At 46.7% G+C, this 25,864-nt stretch overlaps 1 protein-coding gene across 1 annotated transcript; it reads right to left on the bottom strand.

Annotated features, from left to right (window-relative positions):
* Window positions 1-3,019: 3,019 nt before the first annotated feature.
* LOC309534156 (BPI fold-containing family B member 6-like) lies at window positions 3,020-25,864 on the bottom strand. The gene is made up of 16 exons (XM_082226215.1): window positions 25,790-25,864; window positions 22,669-22,849; window positions 21,393-21,492; window positions 19,320-19,424; window positions 18,559-18,705; window positions 17,077-17,140; window positions 16,872-16,932; window positions 15,248-15,339; window positions 12,816-12,992; window positions 12,025-12,069; window positions 9,455-9,613; window positions 8,925-8,998; window positions 6,653-6,698; window positions 5,645-5,708; window positions 4,353-4,432; window positions 3,020-3,376 (listed from the first exon to the last, which is right to left on the bottom strand). Exons 2-16 carry the CDS (start codon window positions 22,796-22,798, stop codon window positions 3,290-3,292), a joined length of 1,431 nt encoding a protein of 476 aa, XP_082082341.1. The 5' UTR covers window positions 22,799-22,849; window positions 25,790-25,864; the 3' UTR covers window positions 3,020-3,289.

Below are 25,864 nucleotides of genomic sequence, written 5' to 3'. Positions count from 1 at the left end.
GGGTGACCTTGGGCCAGTCACACTTCTCGGAAGTCTCTCAGCCCCACTCACCTCACAGAGTGTTTGTTGTGGGGGAGGAAGGTAAAGGAGATTGTTAGCCACTTTGAGACTCCTTTGGGTAGTGATAAAGCGGGACATCAAATCCAAACTCCTCCTCCTCCTCCTCCTCCTCCTCTTCTTCTTCTTCTTCTTCTTCTTCTTCTTCTTCTTCTTCTTCTTCTTTCTTATGTATTTTGTGTCCTCCTTTTGTATTTTTATGTTGTGAACAGCCCTGTGATCTTAGGATGAAGGGCGGTATACAACTTTTTAAAAAATAAAATAAATAATAATAAATCTACAGGCGGGAAGGTTTAAGGGTGGTTCCTCTGGATTTTTCAGGCACTGCTTCCCTATATTCCCAAGGGCAAAAAACTTTTCAATGTCATCCTTTTGAGTCCTTCATATATATATAGTCTTTATTAATTATCAAGAATACAGCTGCACAAGTCAGTCAAAGGAAACAAAGAACTGTGACAGTATCCATAACTGTGCCCGGATGAGTTGCAGAAGTTGTCTCTCGTACGTTCCTCCTCTGAAAAAGTAGTTGCATAATTTTCAAAGAAGGCTTCTCCATGACACAGAAGAAACAAGAAGATAGTTCTCTGTGTTATGCTGTGAGAGCTTTCTGGCGAAACGTATGCAAAGACCTTTTCAGAGAGAGGAAGCCTTGAAGGGCACCAGCTAAGGGCCGGCTCAACAGCAGAATGGGAAGGAGCGGGGCAGAATTGGATCGCGGTCCTAGCTCACTGTCCGCAAAAACTCCTCCTGACCAAAGAAAGCCACCCAGGAGGTGGGTGTATGCTTCAATGTGTTTTCAGTTTATTGTTGATTTGATGTGGTGATAGAATAGAATATAATTTATTATTTATACCCCGCCCATCTGGCTGGGTTTCCCCAGCCACTCTGGGTGGCTTCCAACAAAGTATTAAAATACCGTAATGCATCAAACATTAGAAGCTTCCCTGAACAGGGCTGCCTTCAGATGTCTTCTAAAAGTCTGGTAGTTGTTGTTCTCTTTGACATCTGATGGGAGGGTGTTCCACAGGGCGGGCGCCACCACCGAGAAGGCCCTCTGCCTGATTGCCTGTAACTTGGCTTCTCGCAGGGAGAGAACCGCCAGAAGGCCCTTGGCACTGGACCTCAGCCCAGCGGCTGCATGTAGATGTTGAAAAGCATGGGGGAGAGGACAGAACCCTGAGGCCCCCCACAAGTGAGAGCCCAGGGGTCTGAACACTCATCCCCCCTCCACTTTCTGAACACGGCCCAGGAGGAAGGAGCGGAACCACTGTATAACAGTGCTCCCAGCTCCCAGCCCCTCTAGACGGTCCAGAAGGATGTTATGGTTGATGGTGTCAAAAGCCGCTGAGAGAACTAGGAAACAGCTCTCACCTTTGTCCCTAGCCCACCAGAGATCATCGACCAGTGCGACCAAGGCAGTTTCAGTTCCATGATGAGGCCTGAATCCCGACTGGAAGGGATCCAAATGGTGTTGATTTTATGCATCGTTAAGCTTTGGAACTCCCTCCCCCAGTGATGGCTACGAATCTGGATGGCTTTAAAAGAGGATGAGACAAAGTTATGGAGGAGGAGAGGACAATTGATGGATACTAGCCAAGGTGGCTCTGCTCTGCTTCCACAGTTGGAGGCAGAAATGCTTTTGGATCCCAGTTCCTGGAAATAATAATAATAATAATAATAATAATAATAATAATAATAATAATAATTTATTATTTATACCCCGCCCATCTGGCTGGGTTTCCCCAGCCACTCTGGGCGGCTTCCAAAAGAATATTAAAATACTGTGATACATCAAACATTAAAAGCTTCCCTGAACAGGGCTGCCTTCAGATGTCTTCTGAATGTCAGGTAGTTGTTTATTGCTTTGATATCTGATAGGAGGGCGTTCCACAGGGCGGGCGCCACCACCGAGAAGGCCCTCTGCCTGGTTCCCTGTAACTTGGCCTCTTGCAGTGAGAGAACCGCCAGAAGGCCCTTGGAGCTGGACCTCAGTGTCCGGGCAGAATGATGGGGGTGGAGACGCTCCTTCAGATATACTGGACTGAGGCCATTTAGGGCTTTAAAGGTCAGCACCAACACTTTGAATTGTGCTCAGAAACGTACTGGGAGCCAATGTAGGTCTCTCAGGACCTACTTTCAATACTGGCAGGGGAGAGTTGGTCTTGTGCTTGCATCCCATTTATGGGTTCTCCACAGGCATCTGGTTGGCCACTGTGAGAAGAGGATGCTGAACTAGACGGACCATTGACCTGACTCAGCAGATGTTCTTCTCATGTTCTTATGCTCATGGTTTTTTACGTTCTTCTTTTCAAGACTACCTGATCCCTTACATACCATCCCAATAACTGAGACCTTTGGGGCTGTCTCTGTGGCACCCATGGCCCAAACGCATGTGTCGCAATTCTGCTATACATCCAGGTTTTCCTGGACATTACTGGGATTTCAAAGGCGGAATTGACATCTGGGTGGATTTCTGAAAGGTGGCACTTTAACCTGGATCTTAGGCAAGTCAGTCAATTGTGTGTGATTTTGGTGTATCCTATAAAAAAAAATCAACAATTTTGGGGCATCCTGGTCCTTTACTTTTTGAAATATGTCTTGTAACTGCTAGAGGCCATCTGTTCAGTGTTGTGGACTGAAGCCTGCGGATCTTGTTCCATCAGGCATTTTAAGGTAGTGTTTCAGTTTACGATATAGTTTTTTCAGTTCGTTTCATGCATGATTTGTCTTTCTGTCCACAGCATAGAAGTGTGAGGGATTGAGCAGTATATGAATGTCTTTTGAAAAATAAATAACAGAGCAAAATCTCACAGAAAGCAGACAATAGTGAACGGCTGAAAGCTTGCCTGCTTCTGTCTGCAGAATTGCGTGGACACTGAGCCCAACTCATTGACATGACGTTCATGTTTCTGAACATCCACAGATTCCTGGCAGGCTTCTGGCCAAAGGAAAACAAAAGAAATGCAGAAGAGGAAACATGGGTTATTTTATTGAAGGAACCTGCAAAATATCATTCCAAGCCTCTGGACAGAGAGTTACAGCCTAGAGAACTGGGAATGGGGGTGAGCGTTTATCAGGCAGGCGAGGAAGAAGAGTTCTCCAATTGCTGCCCACTCCAGATCGAATTGTAGAGTTGGAAGGGACCCATTCTAGGTGGATGTGCTGTTTTCGTTTTGGATCAAGTGGCTGGGTGAACACCTCTTGGGTGTAGGTGCCGGTTTCTGGCCTGTTTTTAAACAGCCATGTTTTTAAACTTCTCCAAGTGCACCATGGAATCGTCCTCAACGTTGCTGTGGTCCACTTCGATGATCACGCCACCCTGCAAAGGTGGCGGGGAAAAGCCATTAGTATTGCCATTTAAAAAACAAACAAGGGCTCTGTGTGTCCTTTCAACCACAACTCAATCTGCCCCATGGCCTCAATCTGCCCCTCACCCAAAAAATCAGGCCAACCCACCCTGGACCAACTCAGATCCACTCTGGATCTTGTCCTGAATTCGTTTGGGGGGGGGCACAGCTAATATCATACCTCCAACATTCCTCAGATGGAAATAGGAACATTTCTCACTCTCTGACCCTCCTTGTGTTAGGATATAGTTCCTTTCCACCTTAAGAGGAACAGGCATGGCCGTTGTGTGTCACATGCCTATTTACTTCCAGCACAAGTCTGCTGGGAACTTTCGTTGTATGTTGCTTTTGCTATTGCTGTTTGCTGGAGACGAAGGGAAGCAGACATGTTTTTCCTTTGTTCCTGAACTATGCTGAATAAACTCCTGTAAATAACGCGCACACATGTCTCTATCCGCCACTTCTGTTGTGAGGATTTATTCACTCTGCTGATAAGAGCATGCCGAGTCTCTAAACGCATCTGAGGCTCGTGTCACTGATTGATGCTGTAACTGGAGATCGCTCAGCTGCTGGCCGGTGGCTGGAGCCAGCTGGGGGCCTGCCAAATGCCCCGTCTCCCCGGCAGTATCCCAAAACCTTGACCCCCTGTTTTTTGCTCCCCTCATCTCTGCAAAGTATTTTTATCAGAAAGGGGGCACAAGTGCCACCACCATGACACCAACGAAACACAGCACACAAAGTTCAGGCTGTTTCCAAGTGGCTGGAGTACAGGGGTCATGGAATCGTAGGACTGTTGAGTTGGAAGGGACCCTGGGGGTCATCTAGTCCAACCCCCTGCAATGCAGGGATCTCATAGCGCAAGCTAAAACCAGCCTGCTTGTTCATCAGACAACCACGCAGGAACGAAAAGCCAACGCAAGGCTGGCAAGCGCATTGCCCCACACTGACCTCCACCATCTTGAATTCAGGGTGATTATAGTCAGCCCCCATCAGGTTGGGCATATTCATCTGGTTCTTTTCCAGGGCATCTGGAAAGTGCAAAGAAGAAAGTCGCGTTGGCTTTAGAGATAGTGGCAGGAAGTCTTACTCATAGCTGTCAACCGTCCCTTATCTGGCGGGAAAGTCCCTTATCCCAGCGCTGTGTCCTGCTGCTGTCCCTTATGGATGATGTCCCTTAAATTTCCCGGGTTTCAAAGGAAGCAGCTCCTCTCCCTCCCTCCCTGCCGGCCAGGGAGGAGGGAGGCTCCAACTGTGTTGCTTGTCTGCATTGCTCACCCAATAAGGAGTCTAAGAACGACTGGGGGGTGGGGCTTGCATGCCTTGTGCCGATCAAATCGGCCACGTTGCCTGGGGACTCGCCTTTGCTCAGCGCTTCCCAGCGGAGAGGTGATGGTGGTTTTCCTTGCTGCATCCCCTTTGCTGGGTTGCTGCGCTGTGGGAACCACCGCTTGAGGCTTCGTTTGGCTGCTGGCTGGGCTTTCTGCCTTTGGCTTGGAGGGGCTCAGAAGTTGAACATACCTGTGCTCTGAAAATCCCTTATTTTGGCTGCTGATCCCTTATTTTCGAGGCTGCTGGTCCCTTATTTTCAAATCTGTAAGTTGACAGCTGTGGTCTTACTTCTGAAGGCTGAAGTCATTGCACTGCCAAAACCCTTCTCCTGCCTATGCGCCACCTCCAGGCGGAAAACCCAAGTTGCCATTTGTTCTGATTCAGAGTTAAAGAGCAGGTTTTTCTAGGGAGATTGGAGGGGCGAGGAGGACTCAGACACAGACTGGGGAAAACGTGGACCTGGGCCTAGAAAGCATGGAGTAAAACGTACGTAGGAATGAGCCCTTCCGGACATATCCAGAATACTGCAGTCAGAAGCAACGTCTGGGTGGGAATCGAAAAAATGTCTGGGGAAATCCGTACGTATGGCAACCCGTGTCAGCAGTTTAGTTTTTGGTGATTTCCCTCAAAAACAGGAAATTTGCCAACACAGCTCAACAACTTTGTGCAAAACTAAAAAAAAAAAAAGATCTACAACTTTTCTGTCCAGATTTTCACTGTTTGAAATATGGCAACCACCCTAAGCAAACATCACATCTGAAGGCAGCCCTGTTTTGGGAAGCTTTTAATATCTGAAGGACTGTTGTATTTTAATATTTTGTTGGAAGTCGCCCAGAGTTGCTGGAAACCCAGCCAGATGGGCGGGGTATAAATAAATACATTATTATAAATTATTATTATTATCATCTTACCATTCATCCCTGGGACGCAATTGCTGGCTATGGCATTCTGCATAGATTCCTTTAGTTGGTCTTCCTAAAACAAGAGGAAGAGGAGAGTTGGTGAGTTGATGGCCCCTAAGTATGGATCCCTAAGTATGGGACGTGGGTGGCACTGTGGGTTAAACCGCTGAGCCTAGGAATTGCCGATCGGTGGTTCGAATCCCCGCGACAGGGTGAGCTCCCGTTGCTCAGTCCCTGCTCCTGCTAACCCAGCAGTTCAAAAGCACGTCAACGTGCAAGTAGATAAATAGGTACCACTCCAGCGGGAAGGGAAACGGCGTTTCCGTGCACTGCTCTGCTTCACCAGAAGCAGCTTAGTCCTGCTGGCCACATGACCCGGAAGCTGTACGCCGGCTTCCTCGGCCAATAAAGCGAGATGAGCGCCACAACCCCAGAGTCGGCCACGACTGGACCTAATGGTCAGGGGTCCCTTTACCTTTAAGTATGGATCATTATTATAAGAGGGGAAGTTGCTTTGTGCTGGAGGACAAATGGATGGGCTGCCTCCCTCCCATGGCTGAGATCTGCAACCTGAGATCCTTTCAACAGCGGGCATCAAACCTGAGACCTTACACACAGGCAAGGCAGGTTTTGGATCACTGATCAGGATGGAACAAACGTTAGAAGGGGGAAAGTTCCCAGAGCACTATGTGGGAATTCTCTAGAAAGCCTCTTAAGATGTTGAGGCACAACGTCCTGGGACCTGCTATCTTGAAGAATTCCTCTTCAGGCTGCATGCGATTGTATACCAGGGAATCTCTCACAGAGCTAAAGCCACTATTTCCTGAAGAATTTTTATCTCCAGATTCTCAAAGAGGGTGGGGAGAAGAGCAGAGGTGGGGTGGTCTAGGCAATGTTTCTGAAAGGTCATATTTAGTTCCAGGACCTGAAGTTCCCCACCATGCCTTAAATCCTTCAAGAGATAAGACAGCAATTCCGTGTGCGCTCTTGAGTAGCCCAAGACAACCTCACACTTACATTAATATCGCCGACTGGGGGAGAAGTCACAGATATTGCTGTTGTCCTGCAAAATGAAAGAAAGGCAGCATGAGAGGACATGTCAGTGTCTCCATCGCTTCCTCCTTGGCTGCTTCCTTGTGCTTAGTGATATTTCATTATTTGTCGTATTGAAGGTTTCCACTACTGCTTTCCTCCTCTCACCTCCCTTCAAATCCTTCCTCAACGCCCCGTACTTCTTCCACAAAAGGGCTGTAGATTCAAGACGGAGAAAAGGAAGGCCCTCTCCCCTTCACACAATGCAGAGGAAGGGGCGGGGAGCTTGAGAGAGGAAGGAATTCATTTCCATCCATTTTTGGAGAGGACCAACTGGATCCAACATTCCCAAACTAGCTTTTGGATTAGACTAGAACCCCCAGTCGGACAGCACACATTTTGCTTTGGGTTTTTGATGTACAAGAAGTACATGTGAAAATACATGTACTTCATAAAAGATTCACCCATAAATTGTGTCATCCTAGTGAACACATCGAACAGAATTGAAAAGTGTCTATTTAGTGTAAAGCAGGTGTCAGGGGCTCAGGGACAGAGGCACAGGGGAGAGAGGAGATGGAGAGCGAAGGGGAAGAATCTGAGGGCAGCGTAGGGGGGTATAGCAGTGACCCGAGAGATTCCATGAGCTTCTCCAGCGAATCAGAAGATTCCCAGAAGGAGGCGCCGATGGTCAGGACAAGGGGGGCCAGCGGGGACTCCCAAAGCAGCAGCTGGAGATCAGGACCAGCTTCCTCACCAGAGCATAGTGGGGGGGAAGGGTCTCAGGTGTCAGGGGCAGCATCTCCTCCGGCAGGGAGAGAAGATGAGTCAGAACTGACCACACCTCTGTCGGAGAGTGGAGGAACGGAGGGGAGGTCAGGTCCAGCTAGCCTCCCCGAAGGGGGAAGCAGTGACAGGAGCAGTGTAACGGTCAGGAGGAAGGTCGGCGGCTGGGCGTGCGCGCCAAGTTCAAATGTACAGGCGCGCGGGACAGCAGAAAACCCGGAGGGGGAACCAGGTCCTAAAGCCCGCCGGAGGCAGGGGGAAGACTCAGGGGACTCAGCGTCAGAAGAGTCTAGAAGGGGCGAGACTCCAGCTGACAGGAGGACCCAGAGGCGCAAAGAGCAAAGGAAGAGGTGGAGCAAGGCTAGAGTCTTAAACTGGTGTATGGGGGGAGGAGACTCAGATGGAGCTTCAGCGGTCTAGCGTTTAAGACGTAGAGCTGCGCGCTGCGGCTGTGTAAGCAAAAACTGTACTTCAATAAAGACTTTTGTATATAACGATGGATCAGCGTTGGTCCTTTGTGAGCTGGGACCTAGGGCAGCTCTGACAGCAGGCATGGCCAAACTCAGCCCTCCAGCTGTTTTGGGACTACAATTCCCATCATCCCTAGCTAACAGGGGTGATGGGAGTTGTAGTCCCAAAACAGCTGGAGGGCCAAGTTTGGCCATGCCTGGGGTAAATAGTATGTATCTTGTACTGTATACAGAAAATGCAAACGACAGGATGCAATGGAAGAAGAAGAAGAAGAAGAAGAGTTTGGATTTGATATCCCGCCTTTCACTCCCTTTTAAGGAGTCTCAAAGCGGCTAACATTCTCCTTTCCCTTCCTCCCCCACAACAAACACTCTGTGAGGTGAGTGGGGCTGAGAGACTTCAAAGAAGTGTGACTGGCCCAAGGTCACCCAGCAGCTGCATGTGGAGGAGCGGAGACGCGAACCCGGTTCCCCAGATTATGAGTCTACCGCTCTTAACCACTACACCACACTGGATTGGATGCCAGCAAAACTGAAACGGGTGGAAATACCTGCTCAACTCAGTCTGAGCCTAAATATGGATCAGGAAGGCACACCTTGTGGGAAAATGTCCAGCCTCATATATGCCACCAAAATGGTGGGGGGGGGGTTGGTCTTCATGGGTGTGAGAGGGAAATGCCATGAACTGTGCCCTCTCTGCTACTGAAAGTAAGCAGCATTTATGATTCTAATGAGCAGATTGACTAATCAAGGTTTTAAGTGCACATGTCCAGACCTGTCACTCAAACTTCACATACCAAGAAATGTGATAAAAGAAATGGAATAAAAGAAACGAGAATGTTTAAGGGGTTTGAATGGGCCATGGGGTGCTTCTTACATCCCTAGAAAAAAACAAAGTTTTAAACCTCATGTATAAAAACAGCCATAGACTTGGAAAAGGCCCCCAGCCCATCTTCTTCAACTGAGGATTTGTTGAAGGACGGGAAGAATACCCAGCTCAGTACCTGCCCGTTTCTGGTTGCAAGAAGACTTTCATGGTATCCTCAGCCTGCTCATAGCCAACATCCCATTTGTGCTCCTGCAATGGAACAACAGAAGGAAGCCCAAGTGAGCACATTGCCCTCCAAAGTGACGCAAGTCTGCAGCAGAGGGAGAAAATGACAAAGACTCCACCCTTTGCAAATGTACATAGAGAAATGTGAAACTTTTAATTTGTAAATTTGAGTTTAAAAGGGCTGTGTGTGTGTGTGTGCGTGAGGGAGGGAGGTGTTCAACTGTCGATGTGCAAATTAGCAATGAGGCCAGAAATCCTATGGACTTGTTTTTAACTTTATCAGCCAGTTCCTAAAACATGGCACCAGGTATCTGGAAAACCTGGGGTGGAAATACCTGCTCAGTTCATTCAAATCCTGAATATGTTTTGGGGAGGGGGCAGGGGGGGGCTTGTGGGGGGAAAGCCCAGCAGGGGAGACAGCGCAAGTATAACATGTCAGGAACTGCTGGCCCCTGGGAGTGAGACATAAATTCTGCCTACCATGTCTATGGTGCAGACGGGTTCGTTCTCTGGGTCTGTTTTGACGTCTATTGTTGAATGGACTGCCATGACACTTTTGCCGTCTTCGATGAGAACCTTGGGCGTTTCTACAGATCTGATTTCCAGCTTCACTTTCTTTGAGGGGTCCATATCTGGAAGCTGCAGGAAGTCAGAATGCAATTAAGGGAGGAGAGAACCAAAAGCTCTTGCAGGTATTCTTATTCCAAGTCTAGTCCTCCTCCTCCTCCTCCTCCTCCTCTGTCGACTCAGGTATTGCCACCCATTCAATATTTCCCAAAGGCCTTTTTTAAAGACAGTCATACCTCGGGATATATGTGCTTCAAGTTAAGTATTTTCAGGTTGCGTTCTGCGGCGACCCAGAAGCAACGGAGTGCGTTACTTCCTGCTTTTGCCGCTTGCGCATGCGCAGACAGGATGCGAACGGGGCTCCGGAACGGATCCCGTTTGCATCTGGAGGTACCACTGTAGGGGGGGATACCAAATGTTATCAAAGACCAAAGAAAAGCACAGGGTGTCTTGCTCTCAGCCCTGAACAACTTTCAACTGCCCCATTACATTTATATTTAAGATGCTGGTCATTCTTGAGCTAAGAAGGGCCAGTGTTCTGGCACTTTCTGTTTGGGGGGGGATAGTGAGTGCATTCTGAGAACATGCGCCACGTTTGTTTTTGGAAACCTATCGTTAAGCTTGCGTTGTCTGAAGATGCTTCTCTAAGGCTCTGTGATAGTTTTCTGCTGTCCCTGACCCTGGTTTCTGCAGAAAAGCCGATTGACGTTGTGTTCCGATTCCGGGAGGGAAGTAGTGGGGCAAGTGGAAGCATTTTCAGGTTTTCCATAATGGGCATCTGACTGGCCCAAATGGGCCATTGGCCTGATCCAGAAAATGTCCTTCTTATACTGAGTTCTTCGGATCATAGAATGTCAAGGGAATAAATTTTTCACCCAATCACACTGTGGGTCATAGGAGCCAGCCCCTAGCAGCCACGGGGTATTCAGCCCCGCTAAAATATTTGAGGGGTGGGTGGGTGTGAAGGTCTGAGCACTTTCCCCAACCCATTTGTGAGAGTGCCTCGCTGGAAGCCTGTCGAATCAAATCAGTCAAATCAAAAATTTAAAAAGGAGTGGAAATGTTTTGATGAATATATGGCAAAATATTGCTCAGAAAACGATACGCTAATATGCCTAGATTAAAATGTGAAGTACTGGATGGAAGAAAAATTAGTAAGGAAAGATAATAAGAATATATAGATGATTTGAGAAGAATGCAAAGATTATTGTGAATTTTATAATGTGGAGGAAATCGAGTGGGGGCGGAGGGAAGTGGGAGGAGGGAGAAAAGGATAATGATGGATGGAGGAAATAATATGATGGATGGGGAGGAAATGGTGTTGGCTTTGGTACATCTGTATTGTAATGTAATATGTGAAAACCAATAAAAAAGAAAAGGGGGAAAATATTTGAGGGGGCTGAGTCACCTCAAAGCTGATGGGCATGGCCACTCAAATGGTGTGTGAACACTACATCATGTGATTGGTTGTGTGGGTGGGGCTTACCTGCCCCCCTAATATTTTAGTCAGGTTGGCACCCTTGTTGTGGCTGCAAATCAAAGGGTGGTTTCACAGGGGTTTCTGCACCCTCAGAATTCAACCTTCCTGAAGAACGACCAGACACAGCCTTTCTTCCCCCAGATCTCTCAATGGCAGTTGTCAGGTGGTGGTGTGGTTGCTCGAGAGCAAACAGGCAAGACTTTGACCTGTCTTTTCCAGGCTTTATTCTTAGTGCAACCTATTTACAGTGAAGGGATGCGGGTGGCGCTGTGGGTTAAACCACGGAGCCTAGGACTTGCCGATCAGAAGGCCGGGGGTTCGAATCCCCGCAACAGGGTGAGCTCCCGTTGCTCGGTCCCTGCTCCTGCTAACCTAGCAGTTCAAAAGCACGTCAACGTGCAAGTAGATAAATAGGTACCACTCCAGCGGGAAGGGAAACGGCGTTTCCATGCGCTGCTCTGGTTCACCAGAAGCAGCTTAGTCCTGCTGGCCACATGACCCGGAAGCTGTACGCCGGCTCCCTCGGCCAGTAAAGCGAGATGAGCACCGCAACCCCAGAGTCGGCCACGACTGGACCTAATGGTCAGGGGTCCCTTTACCTTTACCAATTTACAGTGAGAGCGTCGCAAGTTCATGTCTGGCTCAGTCACTAGCAGAATCTGGGAGTGGGCGGTCCTTGTACCTCCCCCAGCATAACAGTCCCGTGACCCCCATCTTTCTCCTCCTCTCCTTGCGTTGAAACCTACTGCACAGACTGGGTGCTGGCAAAGGGGTCCTTCTCTCCTCTCCGGCTTCCTCTGCCTCGGCACTGGGGCTCTCCCGAGCATCCCCTGGTCCCATCACCTCCTCTCCACTGGAGGTGGGTCTTTCCTCCTCGCCAGAGGAGGAGCTGCTTCGCAAGACCTTCAGAGGTTCCCCATAACACAACTGCCCTTCCCCCTCTCGCCTCTGACCTGATGGCAGTTCCCTGACAGCAGTGTTGTGATAAGCAGTGAGAACTCACCCCTGGTATCATTTCTTTCATCTTGCCCACTGTTAGATCAGAAATCTGCCAAAAGAGTGAGGAAAAACCACATGAATGGACAGCTTTAAATGCAGCAGTGGCTCCATCCAAAAGTAGGAACAGCTTCTTTCAAAGGCAGAGCCAAGGGGAGCAACGTGAAGAGATGCCACAAAAGCAGGGAATTCTGCTTTCAGTAGTGGTGGAGCCTAGGCTCGGTCAATGGAAATCATTATTAGCAAATGCAAGTGGAAATGTTTCTTTTTCAAAGGTACAAACTCATCATCAGATGGCAAATTCTGGAAAGCTTGCAAGCAGCCAGATGGCTCCAGTAACAAAAAGGAACCTAAAACCAGCAGTTCTAGTTGTGAATGCTTTCAAATTACCCACTCTTGCTTGCCTCAAAGTGCCACTCAGCAAATCTCCACCTACTTCCTACCTCTTGATATCCCTGATCTCTGGCTGTGTCTGAAGACTGAAGACCAGAAATATGAGAACCTACAAGAAACTGAAATTGACCCCCCATCCCTAGGCGGGGCAGCGGCAAAGTCGGAACCAACAGAGCCACTTCCACTGGTTCATCTATATAGCCTTGACCTCACCACTGGTCTTCTTTGCCCCATCCAGGTGAGCTGCAGAAACGCCACTGTCAGGAGGACCTCTGCTCTGACAGCAGCCACCACTGACATTCTCCAGTCAGAATTAATGGTGCATCACCTTTAGAGGAAATTCTGTCACAGGCACAGAAGTGGACATGCCAACAGATTCAAGGAATCAAATATCTGCTCACTCACCGAGTCACTAGTAGCGTCGCAGTCCATGTCTTTCTTGAATAGTTCCAGCACAGTGTTCAGGATACCCGTTGGTATGATGACTTGAGTAATGCCATCAAGTCTTGCGGAAGAGCCTTCAAAACCTGGTGCTTCACAGACATTTGGAATTTCATTTCCATCTCTGTCACGGACCACCGGCTAAAGGAGAAGGTAAGAATAATGGTTGCATCATTTGAAAACAACCCAAAAACATAATCCACATTTACATTCGATGGGATGTAGGACCTTGGCCACCTTCTTTTTTCTTTGTTCTTTTGGTCATTTCCAAGTATGTGGGTGAATTACATCCTCCTTGACAGGGCCTTCTCTGTGGCAGCCCCTGAGTTGTGGCATTCCCTCCCCACAGAGGTAGACCTGGCTCCTTCATTATCTAGTTTCCATTGCATGCTGAACATGAACCTCTTTGCCCTGGCCTTTGACACTTCAGATACATATTTTCAGGGACCAAACTATTCTTACGGTGAAGGCTGGGTAAGAAATTGGGGGGCCACCGAGAAGTGTGACTAGCCCAAGGTCACCCAGCAGCTGCATGGGGAGGAGCAAGGAAGTGAACCTGGTTCCCCAGATTACGAGTCTACCGCTCTTAACCACTACACCACACTGGCTCTCACCATAAGGAATGGTAGAGGGGGTTGGGAATGTTTAGCCTGGAAAAGAGGAGACTGAGAGATGGTACGAGAGCCATCTTCAAATATCTATAGGGTTGTCCCATGGAAGATGGAGCAAGCTTGTTTTCTCCTGCTCTATGGGTAGCACTCATGTTACAATTTCAATTCAATTCAAAATCCTTTATTAGGCATAGCACACCACACATTAACAAACAAACATCATATACAGACTGTATAAAATACGGGCTCAGCGAACACAATTTATCCCAGTCCTATTCTTAACTCCAAGAAATAAATCGATGTACATAGATAGTATAATACAACACAGCAACATCACCTACCATTAAGAACCACTAAGTTTCTTTATCATGGCCCATTCTTTCTTCGTGGACAGCACTTAAAAATTCGGCCACTATTAAAGTAATTTGGTCATCGCTGTCCACCAGCAGGTCCTGAACAGTTGGTTGTTTAAAAATCTGTCTATTAAATTTTAGGGCCTCAAATAATTGTTTTCTGGCATAACTGCCAAAATCACAGGAAAAGAATATATGCTCTAGAGTATCGGGTTCCTGTTTTCTGCATTTGCAGAGACGCTCTGATTCTGGGATAGCTAAGTATCTTCCTCTCACTACCACCGAGGGAAACATGTTAAATCTGGCCAACATAAACAGCCTACACAATTCATGTTTCTTCAGATTTGTCATGTATCCCTTTTGGAAATCTCTACACAAAGGGAGATTTAAGTGGATAGGAGAGCAGGTGCTGTGCTTTGCAACCTCAAGCATGGCGAGAACACTTTTTTCTGTGAGAGTCTTCCTGATAATTTCCCATCGCACTCATGTTACAAGGAAGGAGATTCTGACTGAAGTCAGGAAGAACTTTCTGACAGTGGAATGGTCTCCCTTGGAAGGTGATGGACTGCCCTTCCTTGGAGGTTTTTCAGCAGTGGTTGGATGGCCATCTGTCATGGATGCTTCAGCTGTTATTCCCACATTGCAGGCGGTTGGACTGAATGACCCTCAGGGTCCCTTCCAACTCTATTATTATTATTATTATTATTATTATTATTATTATTATTATTTATAATTTATATCCCGCCCATCTGGCTGGGCTTCCCCAGCCACTCTGGGCAGCTTCCAACAAAATATTAAAATACATCAAACATTAAAAACTTCCCGAAAAAGGGCTGCCTTCAGATGTCTTCTAAAAGTCTGGTAGTTGTTGTTCTCTTTGACATCTGGTGGGAGGGAGTTCCACAGGGCAGGCACCGCCACCGAGAAGGCCTTCTGCCTGGTTCCCTGTAACTTGGCTTCTCACAGTGAGGGAACCACCAGAAGGCTCTTGGCGCTGGACCTCAGTGTCCGGGTAGAACGATGGGGGTGGAGACGCTCTTTCAGATATACTGAACTCTACAATTCTATGACTCCACGGTTCCAAATAAAACTGGCTAACAAGATGTTGGACTAGACGGGCCTTTGGTATGATCCAGCAGGGCTTTTCACATGTGTGGTCTCTTCCAACTCTATGATTCTATGATTCTATGATTCTATGATTCTATGTTCCTATAACCTTCTGCCTCTGCTTCACAGCTGAGCAGATCCCCTGCTTTTGTCAAAGTCAAGGGGTACAGGCTGCAGAATGGGAACAGCTCTTGGTTCGCTCCTTTAAGAGCCTTCACTGGGCAATTTCAATTCATAGAAAGGGGGGAGGCTGTGAAAGATCATGAAAAGTGATACTAAGTGCAAGAAGATATAACTGGCACACAGCAGAGCTATCCACACTTACCTTGAACTTCATGTTCAAGGAGTCATCATATACTTCTGGCAGCCCGTCCATTGTATACTGCATTGTTCCCCGCTCACCAATGGGGCATTCCTCTGGGAAAATGACATGGAAAATGATTTGCAGCATCTGACAGGGCAAATAACCATGGGTGATGTAACTATTGCCTTCGCACCTTGCCTGAGGTTTCCCGGAAGCCTGTCCACTCTTGCAAAGCAATTCCTAAGTCCTTAAGCTAAGTCCTGGCAGAATAATGTTTTCCTCCATGAATAAATCTGACTCGGGGCTTATCTGCACTCACCTTTTGCCCTGCCCTTTCCAGGCACAGGTCCATGCTTGAAAGCTCCAAGTCCAAACATCATCATCATCACCCTGAGCTTTCCCTGCAAAAATCTGCTCTTTAGCGCTCAATTGGAGCAAACGTCTTTGGGTTTCCCTCAAATTGCAGTTTGCTCTGATTGAGTTTTAAAGAGAAGAAGAAGAAGAGTTTGGATTTGATATCCCGCCTTTCACTCCCCTTCAGGAGTCTCAAAGCGGCTAACATTCTCCTTTCCCTTCCTCCCCCACAACAAACACTCTGTGAGGTGAGTAGGGCTGAGAGACTTCAGAGAAGTGTGACTAGCCCAAGGTCACCCAGCAGCTGCATGTGGAGGAGCGGAGACGCGAACCCGGTTACCCAGATTACGTGACTACCGCTCTTAACCACTACACCACACTGGCTCTTTTTCATGGCAGGTTTTCATGGGGAAAGCCCAGAGCAAAAACAAGGGTACGTGGACACTGAGCTTTAAACCACAGGCTGTGCCTAGAAAGAATGGAGGAAAGGTATGTGTCGTCTCCCTTGGGAGGTTGTGGAGGTTTCTAAGCAGAGGTTGGAAGACCATGGATGCCATGGATGCTTTAGTTGAGATTCCTTCATTTTGCTGTATTTTTAATCTTTGTTGGAAGCTGCCCAGAGTGGCTGGGCAAACCCAGCCAGATGGGCAGGGTACAAATAATAAATTATTATTATTATTATTATTATTATTATTATTATTATTATTACAGGGAAGGGGGTTGACTGGATGACTCTTGGGGTCCCTTCCAACTCTGTCATAGATTCTATGATAAGCCAGAACAGGTGGCTAAGAAAGAAGGATGCCAGAGGCCGTAGCTTTGGTTCCTGAGCTCTATTCCAAAGCTATGGCTCAGTCAGTCTGAGAAAAATGAACGTGCACATTCTCTGCCGAATGCCCACTTGCAAGATTCCCATTGCAATGCGCAGGATTTCCTTGGCAGGTAAGTCAAAGTGGAAAGAACTGTGGACAGGTTGAGGACCACTGGAGGAGCTGTTTGTTTAAATCCATATTCAGATAACCACCTGGGTTAGATATAGCGGAATGAACAGGGTCCTTCATTCATAAAGCTTGTGGGTCATCTTGGTCCTAGTTCGTCACATACCTGGGGCACTGACCTGAACTGAGCCACCAGTTTTTAAGAGTTAAAAGGAGCAGTATAGAACAAACAGCCTTGGTCAACCTGGTGCCCTCCAGGCATTTTGGACTACACTGGCTGGGAGCTGAAGACCAACGCTCCCAGAGGGCACAGGTTGACCAAGGCTGGCATAGAAGGTGCCAGCTGAGCTTACCAAATGCTTTCTTCATTTTCTCTTCTATGTGTAGAAGCACTTTGTCTGCTGCTGGGCACATCTAGAAGAGAGAGAAACCCGAAGGGCATTGAAGCGGACTCAGCTGCTATTAACATGTTTTCATGTGAGCTGTGCACCAAGCATATTTCTGCACAACCTCAACAGACCACCCCCGTAAGTTCTCTTTCAGGTCCATCAGACTCACCATGCCGGGGAGGACTTTAGTGAGGGTAGAATTAAGAAATTTGTTCACAATCTTCGGAAGCATGCTGTGGGGAGGGAAAGGGACTTTGTGAACACGAGGTGTTGGGAGATCCGAGCTGAGAACAAGAGACATTCGCTTCTTTCCTGGCATCAAAACCTATGAACGCGGCTGCTTTTAATAAGAGTTGCCATTGATACACAGCAATCCTCATAGGTTTTGAGACCAGCAATGCCCAGGGAACTTCTGTTCACCAATGAATTGAAGTTTTTTGGGGGTCTTTTTCCTCCAGAGGGTATCTAACAGCTTGTCCACACTTCCACTTGTCCTGTGCCAACACCCCAACCCCAGTCTCCAGGGAAGCTACTTTTACCCCTGCTGGGGAGCAAATACAAATACCGTATTTTTTGCTCCATAAGGCGCACAGGACCATAGGGCGCACCTAGTTTTTAGGGGGGAGGATCAAGGGGGGAATCTTATTTCCCCCCCCCAGCCCCAAAAAGCAAAGAAGCCAAGACAGCAAGTGGGATCCATCCCGCTGGCTGTCTTGGCTTCCTCTTTAGCCGCCGCAACCTCTCCAGCCGGGAGAGGCTGCACACAGCTTTGGCAGAAGCCAAGACAGCGAGCGGGGTGGATCCCGCTCGCTGTCTTGGCTTCGTTGTCAGCCACGGGGCTGGGGCGGGGGAAGCCCGAGCTTCTCCCGACCCCAACCCCTAGAACAGGCAGCTATCCGCAAGCCTTCCAAGTGCCTGGAGCCCCCAGAGCGCAGCCTTTGAAGCCTCCGCAGAGCAGCGGGGTTCTGGCTTTGGGCTTAGCCGCGCAGCCTGCATTCCCTCTATAGGATGCACACACATTTCCCCCTAATTTTTGGAGGGGGAAAAGTGCGTCCTATAGAGCGAAAAATACCGTACCTCCTGCGAATCATGACTTGTTTTCTACCCTCTGGTTGAAAGCATGCTAAGGAGGTTCACATGGTGTCTTCATTGCATGTCTTTAAACACCAGGCAAAAACATCCCTCTTCTCGCAGGCCTTTGGCTAATGAAACCATCTATGGCAGGAGTTGACAACCTAAGGCCCATGGGCTTCCATGCACCACACTAAACCAGCGTGGAGCAGAGCGGGGACCGCCTTTGGCGATGCTGCCCAGCTTCCCATTGGCTGCAGGAAGCTCAAATGTCTGGGGACCCTGTGTGATCGCCACAATGACGAACACAATTTCCTTCTCTGCCCCTTCTGATAGCAGTTGGCAGGGGGAGTCTGGGTCCTAAGACGGGGCAACTGGCAACACGGAGCAGCTTTGCCTGCTCAGGGAATGCCTTGCAGACCAATAGCGATGGGAAACCTTTCGACTGGATGCTGCCATCAAAAAACACAGGACGAAAACACCCCTATTCTGCATACTCAGAGAATATGGACTGCAGAGAACTGGACTGCTGGCCAGAGCAGAATTCAAAGCTCTTCCTTGGAATCTTGTTGGGACTCACCTGCTGGGAAGGTTGGTTTTGCAGCTTACCAGCTCCACCATACAATTCTTTGCTTTCAACCTGAGTTCTTTATTCTCATCGTATTCCATGCAGCTGACTGTTGTCATTTTTGATTTCACCGTGATCTCCATGGTGCCACCAATGAAGCTGCACAAAATGAAATCTGGTTCTTAGGTACAGCAGTTTCTGACATACTTGGCCCTCCCTCACACTTCACAGTGACCAAACCGTTGTCTAAATTCAGAATCTACTGGCAGGGGTTATTGTTATGCAAATGAATGGGAGGGGGAGGAAGCGCCATCACCTTCCCCCAAGGAAAAGGGTAGTCCGGTAGAGGACTCCGGGGGGCGTTGCCTTGTCCGAAACCTAGGGAGGTAAGGGCCCCCGGCAAGCCCCCGAGCGGTGACACCCGTGGGATCCTAGTTGGCGTACTTCAACAGGACTCCCACGGCTTGTGGATAACCCTTCCGGGTAGTCGATAGGAGCCAATGCCTAAGGCCAATACCTTTCAATTCTGTAATCAATAAAGTTGTGGCCTTCTTGTGCCCATTAACCTTAAATAACGTGTCCAGTGTCTTCATTTCACTTGGGGAGGGGACTTGCCACGCAAGTGAGCCCATCAAACTCTGGGGGTCACCATGTTGGCCACCCCTGACCTAGTCCACCCTTGGGGTCACCTAAAGGACTGGGCTGCTGCTGTGTCTTTCTCTGAACCACCCTCTGAGATCTTGCCATGTATTTGGAAGCAAGCTCTGGCTCACCTTTTCCCAGCAATTGTTATCTGAGTTACCACTGGCATTTTGATGTTCGCAGGTGGTTGCAAGTGTATTTCAATCTCGGGGGGCTGGATATCTTTAACTTTCAGCCTATGGGACAAAAGACACAATGCATTGAAGCAGAGAGACCATGGAAAGAACAGGCATGGAGTCTAAGCAGCCATCAGCGTAAAGCTCTGATTCAATAGTAAAATGAGGGCTTTCTGGGGGAAAGCGCTGGGACCCCCAAACAAAAACTGGGTGGGGGGGAGGTTACCATATTATGCATTTTTGTGTTTTTTATAGTGTAAACCACCCTGGGATCCTCAGGTGGACAGCGCTATAGAAATTTAATAAATTAAATTAAATTAAATAATGCAACTCATTGGGGAATAAATTAGGAGAAATATATCAGTTTCTCTTTATTTCTAGTCTTTATTTTCCACATCACTTATTTATTCTTTAAAAAGTCCTTGCAAAAAAAATCATCAGCACTGTGGGGGAAAAATTTCCTAATCTGCACAGGCTTCTATGCACTTCTGCCAAATTTACATATTTTTGGCAAAGCAGTTCTTCCCTAATATACTGTATTTTTCGCTCTATAAGACGCACCAGACCACAAGACGCACCTAGTTTTTGGAGGAGGAAAACAAGAAGAAAAAAATTCTGAATCTCAGAAGCCAGAACAGCAAGAGGGATCACTGTGCAGTGAAAGCAGCAATCCCTCTTGCTGTTCTGGCTTCTGGGATAGCTGCGCAGCCTGCATTTGCTCCATAAGACGCACACACATTTCCCCTTACTTTTTAGGAGGGAAAAAGGGAGTCGCATTGTTGTATTTACCCCTCCCCAATAAAGTAGGCATTTTTACAGACGCTGTTACCCCAGTCAATACATTTTTAAATAAAATTCCTTCCCCATACCGACCCAAATGTTTGTGTGACAGGACAGCGCTTTCCAAATAATAATAATAAATTTTATTTATATCCCGCCCTCCCCAGCCAAGACCGGGATCAGGGCGGCTAACACCCGATATAAAAATAAATTGAAATACAACTTAAGAACAAGACTAAAATACAGCATTAAAACATTAAAACAGGTCATTGCAAGAGGCTGTCACTTATAGTTTTTGCATACAGGGACAGCATTCCGTGGGCCAAGTTAAAATATGTGTTGATCTTCTCAACTTCTTCCAGTACGCTGGCATTAGTTCGCCTGTCTTCCCAAGTGATATGTATAATTTTTCGGAGACACCATTGATGGAATCTTTCAAGGAGTTGGAGATGGGGTTTATAAGTGATCCATGTTTCACAAGCATACAGTAAGGTTGGTAGTACAATAGCTTTGTAAACAAGTATTTTGGTTTCCCTGCGAATGTCCCGGTCCTCAAACACTCTGCACTTCAAACAGGAGAAAGCCACACTTTTACATATTTTTCATATTTTTTTATATCACTTGAGAAGACAGGTGAACTAATACCAGTATACTGGAAGAAGCAAAAATCACCAGTGTTGAAGCAATGATTCTTCAACATCAACTTCGTTGGACTGGTAGTGTTGTGTGGATGCCTGATGATCGTCTTCCAAAGCAAATACTCTATTCTGAACTTTAAAATGGAAAGTGTAATGCTGGTGGTCAACAAAGGAGGTTTAAAGACTCACTCAGGGCAAATCTTTTAAAATGTGGTATAAACACTGATAATGTGGTAACACTGGCCTGCGAGCGCTCCAGTTGGAGAACAGCTTTTCCCAAAGGTGTCCTGGGCTTTGAAGACACTCAAACTCAGGACACAAGGGAGAAACATGCTAAGAAGAAGGCACGCTTGGCAAACCCTCACCGTGATAAACTCCCACCTGGAAACCAATATCCCCACTGTGGAAGGACGTGTGGATCCAGAACTGGCCTCCACAGTCACCTACGGACACACCGTTAAGACCATATTCATGGAAGACAATCTTACGCGGCTGCAAGGGATCGCCAGAGAAGGTCTTCTCGACACATTTCTACTGGCGCACTGGCATGCCAGGTCCACTTCCTGTTGGTACAGGCTGACATAGCGCCCCCCTCCCCAAAATGCCTCACCCTTTGATGCCTTTGATAGCTTTCGCGCCACCTTGGTTTTTGGCCGCAGCTTCTGCCAGTTCCTCCATAATGTTGCTGTCAGTCATGGATTTCTTGGCAGCTGAAAGAGATATGCCAGCCCGTGAATTAGACCAGCAGAGCCCGGTTGCCATAGCTCACTATGAAGCAGCCCACACGCAAGGCCATTCCTCCATTACTATTAGAATTGTAGAACTGTGCAGTTGGAAGGGACACCAAGAGTCTAGCCTAACCCCCTGCAATGCAGGAATCACAACTAAAGAATCCTTGACAGATCATCATCCAGCCTCCATTTAGCGTCTTATTAGCAGGACACCCCCTCTCTAAATTTCCCCCCTTTAAAGAGTTAAGTCTAGTCAGGGTTCTTGTTTAACCAAGATTTTAAACCAGGCTTTGTAAAGCTTCCTTATAGGGTTTGGATACATGATGACTTTAGGGACATGGGTGGCACTGTGGGTTAAACCACAGAGCCTAGGACTTGCTGATCAGAAGGTCAGTGGTTCGAATCCCCGCAACGGGGTGAGCTCCCGCTGCTCAGTCCCTGCTCCTGCGCACGTAGCAGTTCGAAAGCACGTCAAAGTGCAAGTAGATAAATAGGTACCGCTCTGGCGGGAAGGTAAAGAGGGCCTGGCATGCTCTGGTCCAGGGGGTCACGAAGAGGCAGACATGACTAAACAACAGCAACAATGTGCCTGTCCGGTATGAAAATCTGATGTGTCTCTAAAGGACCACAAAAACAGAAAGATATGTTTTATTCCCATTTAAATCATTTTAACTGAGTTGCATTGGAGGTGATTTTGGGGAGGTATATTTCCTTTTCTCTTGAAGCGTGAAAGTCTAGTCTAACCAGGCAAGAAGGCTGAGTCAAGTCCAGGCAAAGGTGAAGGCGGATCTCCCTGAGCAGCTCCCAATGGCTGAGCTTCAGAAGATGTTGTCTCAGCAAAGAGCTGAGTCCCTCTATCCCGTGGTTGGCCCTGCCTCCCTAGGGAGCTAGGTTTATGTTGCGTTTATGGTGTGTAAGGGAAGAACTGGTTCTCTGAGTCTGAGCAAGCTACATCCTCAGTTCAGGAGAAGCCTGGGAAAGGGGATGAGGGTCTTTCTCCCCCACCCAGAGTGGAACAGCCTGTTCCCTTCCTCATCCGCTTCTTTCTCAGGGTAGCGAAAGGGACTGGTTTGGGAGTCATGGCAGATCGACTGCTTCCCAGGAGAGACATATTTGTACATCCAACAAGTTTATGTTTAAGTTTATGTCACTTACCGACCATTATTGTATGCTTATCAATTTTCACCATGGGCTGACTGCACTCGGAGGTTTCATCAGAAAGGGCTGCCTGGCTGCAGAACAGCAGCAGCAGGCAGACCTGCGATGCCTTGAGACAGAGCCCCATGATGCGTCACCACCACGGATGGAAGAAAAGGGAGAAGACGAGACCGAGGACCTGAGGTGGAAGGAGCAAACGTGGAAAAAACAAACCCACAACAACACGTTATTAGTTTGGCTTAGGAATGAATTACGGTGGTTGAGATTTAGAACCCAAAATGAGGGACTTTGAGGGTGAGTTCAAATGTGTCGCCAGAATTTCTTCATTCAATTAAATGTCTAAGTCACAAAAACATTAAGTCACCATTGCTGTATTTTTAACTTTTCTGCGGGGAGAAGCAAATGAGCTCTTACGCAGCCGCAGTTACTTTTGAGAATATCTATGAATCAATCGGATCCGCTCCCCCCCCCCCGTGGAAATTATTTATTTATTTAGAATATTTCTTAACTGCTTTATATTCACAAGAATCTCGAAGTGATTTGCAAAAAGATGAAAACCAGATGCAATGGGACAGAATTCTCAAAACGCTATACAGAGTAGAGGTCCAGTCCCTGAATAAGATAGGAGTGGAATGCTTCACTGCAGTCCTAGATTCACTTTGTACATGCCTTATAAAGCAGAGCAAACCTCTGAAAGACCTATCTACTACCGTTTTCTGTTTCCCACCATATTTCATTTATTTATTTAGCAAGGTTTATATATCACTTGATTGTTTAAAAAAACCACTTCTGAGTGGTTTACAAAAATGTAAAATAAAAAACTTAAATCTGTTGACTAGAAAGTTAGAACTTTCAAAAATCATTTAAAGAATGATTTTTGCAACGTGGTTTTTATTCATTTTCATCTTTAAACTGTTTGACATGTTTGCACTGAGATATAGCTCTGTTTGCATTAGAGCACATGACATGCAACAATTTCATAACAATAAACAGTCAAGAAAAAATTAAAATCAAGCATAAGCTAAAAGCACATTAAAGCATCTCCGTGCCTCCGTGCCGAGAAAGGCTTGCCTAAAGAAAAATATTTTAAGTGGGTGTCAAAAGGCACAAAGTTCTGAAGTGCAGGTGCTGCCACACTAAACGAAATCTGAGCCCGGCTTCAGCTGGGGAGGGTGGGAGATATAAATAAAATTTTATTATTATTATCATCAAACTAAATTCTAATTGATGCAACATTTTAGGGTTTGTCCAAATGGCCTGTTTACCTTGCATTTGCCATGTTTTGTTTGCCTAAGGCTTACTTGGAGGTTAGACACAGTCCTGTATTTACTGAGCATTCATTCTGATTTATTTGGGGGCCAGTTATATGAGAATGAGCCTTCTTGATTCGCTTGCACAAAGCTTCTGCGGAGGTCAGACTACGTCTATGCTTTATTGAGCTTCTGTTCCGATTTGCTTGTGAGGCAATTCTATGCCTTCCTGTAAATGGTTCACTATTTTCACACTTTTGTGCACATTTTCCACGTCCCTTTCCTAGCCACGAAAGTGGATTTGTTGCACCAGGGTGGGTGCTTCCGGGCTGTCGCTATTTTCAAGCCGGATTCAATCACACCCTGGCAAATTCAGGGCAATTCAAGCTGATCTGGAGTTCTTGCAAAACAAACCTGCTTCCCCAAAAGATTGGACTCTTTTGCAAGAAGGAAAGTTACAGGGAAATGCACTGGACTGGCGCATGCTTGCTTTTTTAAAAAATTAATATTTTATTAAGTTTTATCAATAAAATAATTCAGAAAAAAGTACGAAACAGAAAAATACAACATCACAAAATACAAAAATACAAACATTAAACACAAAAAGGGAAGAAGAAAAAAGAAAAAAAGAAACACATAAAAACAAAACTCCCTCTTTTTTAATTTCTCATCTTTAGTTGACTTATTTTCCTGACTTCCTCACACCTCCCTTTTTTGTATCCCTTTTTTTAAAAATTGGTTCAGCAAATTCATATCCAATTTAGCTTATCTATTATCAATCCCATCTTACATTTTACCTTGTTGCTAGAACCCCTTCAGTTCATTTCAACGTCATCAGCATTCAAAAATTTTACAATGTTTCTGTAAATAAATTTTAAATTTCTTCCAATCTTCTTCCACAAGCTCTTCTCCCTGGTCTCGAATTCTGCCAGTCATCTCCGTCATTTCCATGTAGTCTATTAGTTGCATTTGCCATTCTTCCAAGGTGGGTAAATCTTGTGTCTTCCAGTGCTTTGCAATGAGAATTCTTGCTGCTGCTGTAGCATACATAAAGAAAGTTCTATCCTTCTTTAACACCGATTGGCCAACTATGCCCAGGAGAAAAGCCTCTGGTTTCTTCAGGAAAGTATATTTAAATACCTTTTTCATTTCATTATAGATCATTTCCCAGAAAGCCTTAATCCTTGGGCACGTCCACCAAAGGTGAAAGAATGTGCCTTCAGTTTCCTTACATTTCCAGCATTTATTGTCGGGCAAATGATATATTTTTGCAAGCTTGACTGGAGTCATGTACCACCTGTACATCATTTTCATAATATTCTCTCTTAAGGCATTACATGCCGTAAATTTAATCCCGGCATGTAATGCCTCAAGAGAGAATATTATGAAAATGATGTACAGGTGGTACATGACTCCAGTCAAGCTTGCAAAAATATATCATTTGCCCGACAATAAATGCTGGAAATGCTTGCTTTTGATGCAGCATCACCTAATCTCCCTACAAGCAAATCAGAACGGATGTTCATTTTTAAAAAGATGTCTGAAAGTGACTGGTAGCAGAGCGCTTTGTACCACGCTAATCTTGCAAACCTAAATTTCTGATATGTGCTTGTTTCCCTCCTGCCAATTAACGGCGGTTTGGAGGCTCTCTGAATTAGCTGCAAGCAAATGGTGACATACGAGCCATTTTGGACGTAGTAGTAATTACAGGCTTGTTTCATAATCGCACTCGATGAAAAGGACTTTTTGTGCAGAGAATGCGAAATCAGCAAAGTCTCCAGCCTCAAAGGCTGTCTCCAGAACCTTTCTCTTTCTTGTAGATCTCCTACCATCAGAGGTGTCTTTGGACAACTGCATTGCTCACTTACCTGTCCTGCTGGACTGGAGATTCCTCAGGAGCAGACAGAGCTTCACCTGCTAATCTCCTCTTGGATGATAGGGAA

Source organism: Podarcis vaucheri (genome assembly GCF_965113315.1).
Source record: "Podarcis vaucheri genome assembly, chromosome: 6".
NCBI classification, from domain to species: Eukaryota; Metazoa; Chordata; class Lepidosauria; order Squamata; family Lacertidae; genus Podarcis; species Podarcis vaucheri.
Note: the sequence above shows the minus strand (reverse complement) of the source record. Positions and strands in the feature narration are given on the sequence as shown.

Coding starts and splice junctions, on each gene's coding strand:
- LOC309534156 (XM_082226215.1), bottom strand. CDS start 22,798: ATGGGGCTCTGTCTCAAGGCATCGCAGGTCTGCCTGCTGCTGCTGTTC. Junction 18,706..19,319: donor ATAACAATTGCTGGGAAAAG/GTGAGCCAGAGC, acceptor CATTTTGTGCAG/CTTCATTGGTGGCACCATGG. Junction 6,699..8,924: donor TTGCAACCAGAAACGGGCAG/GTACTGAGCTGG, acceptor TTCATTTTGCAG/GACAACAGCAATATCTGTGA.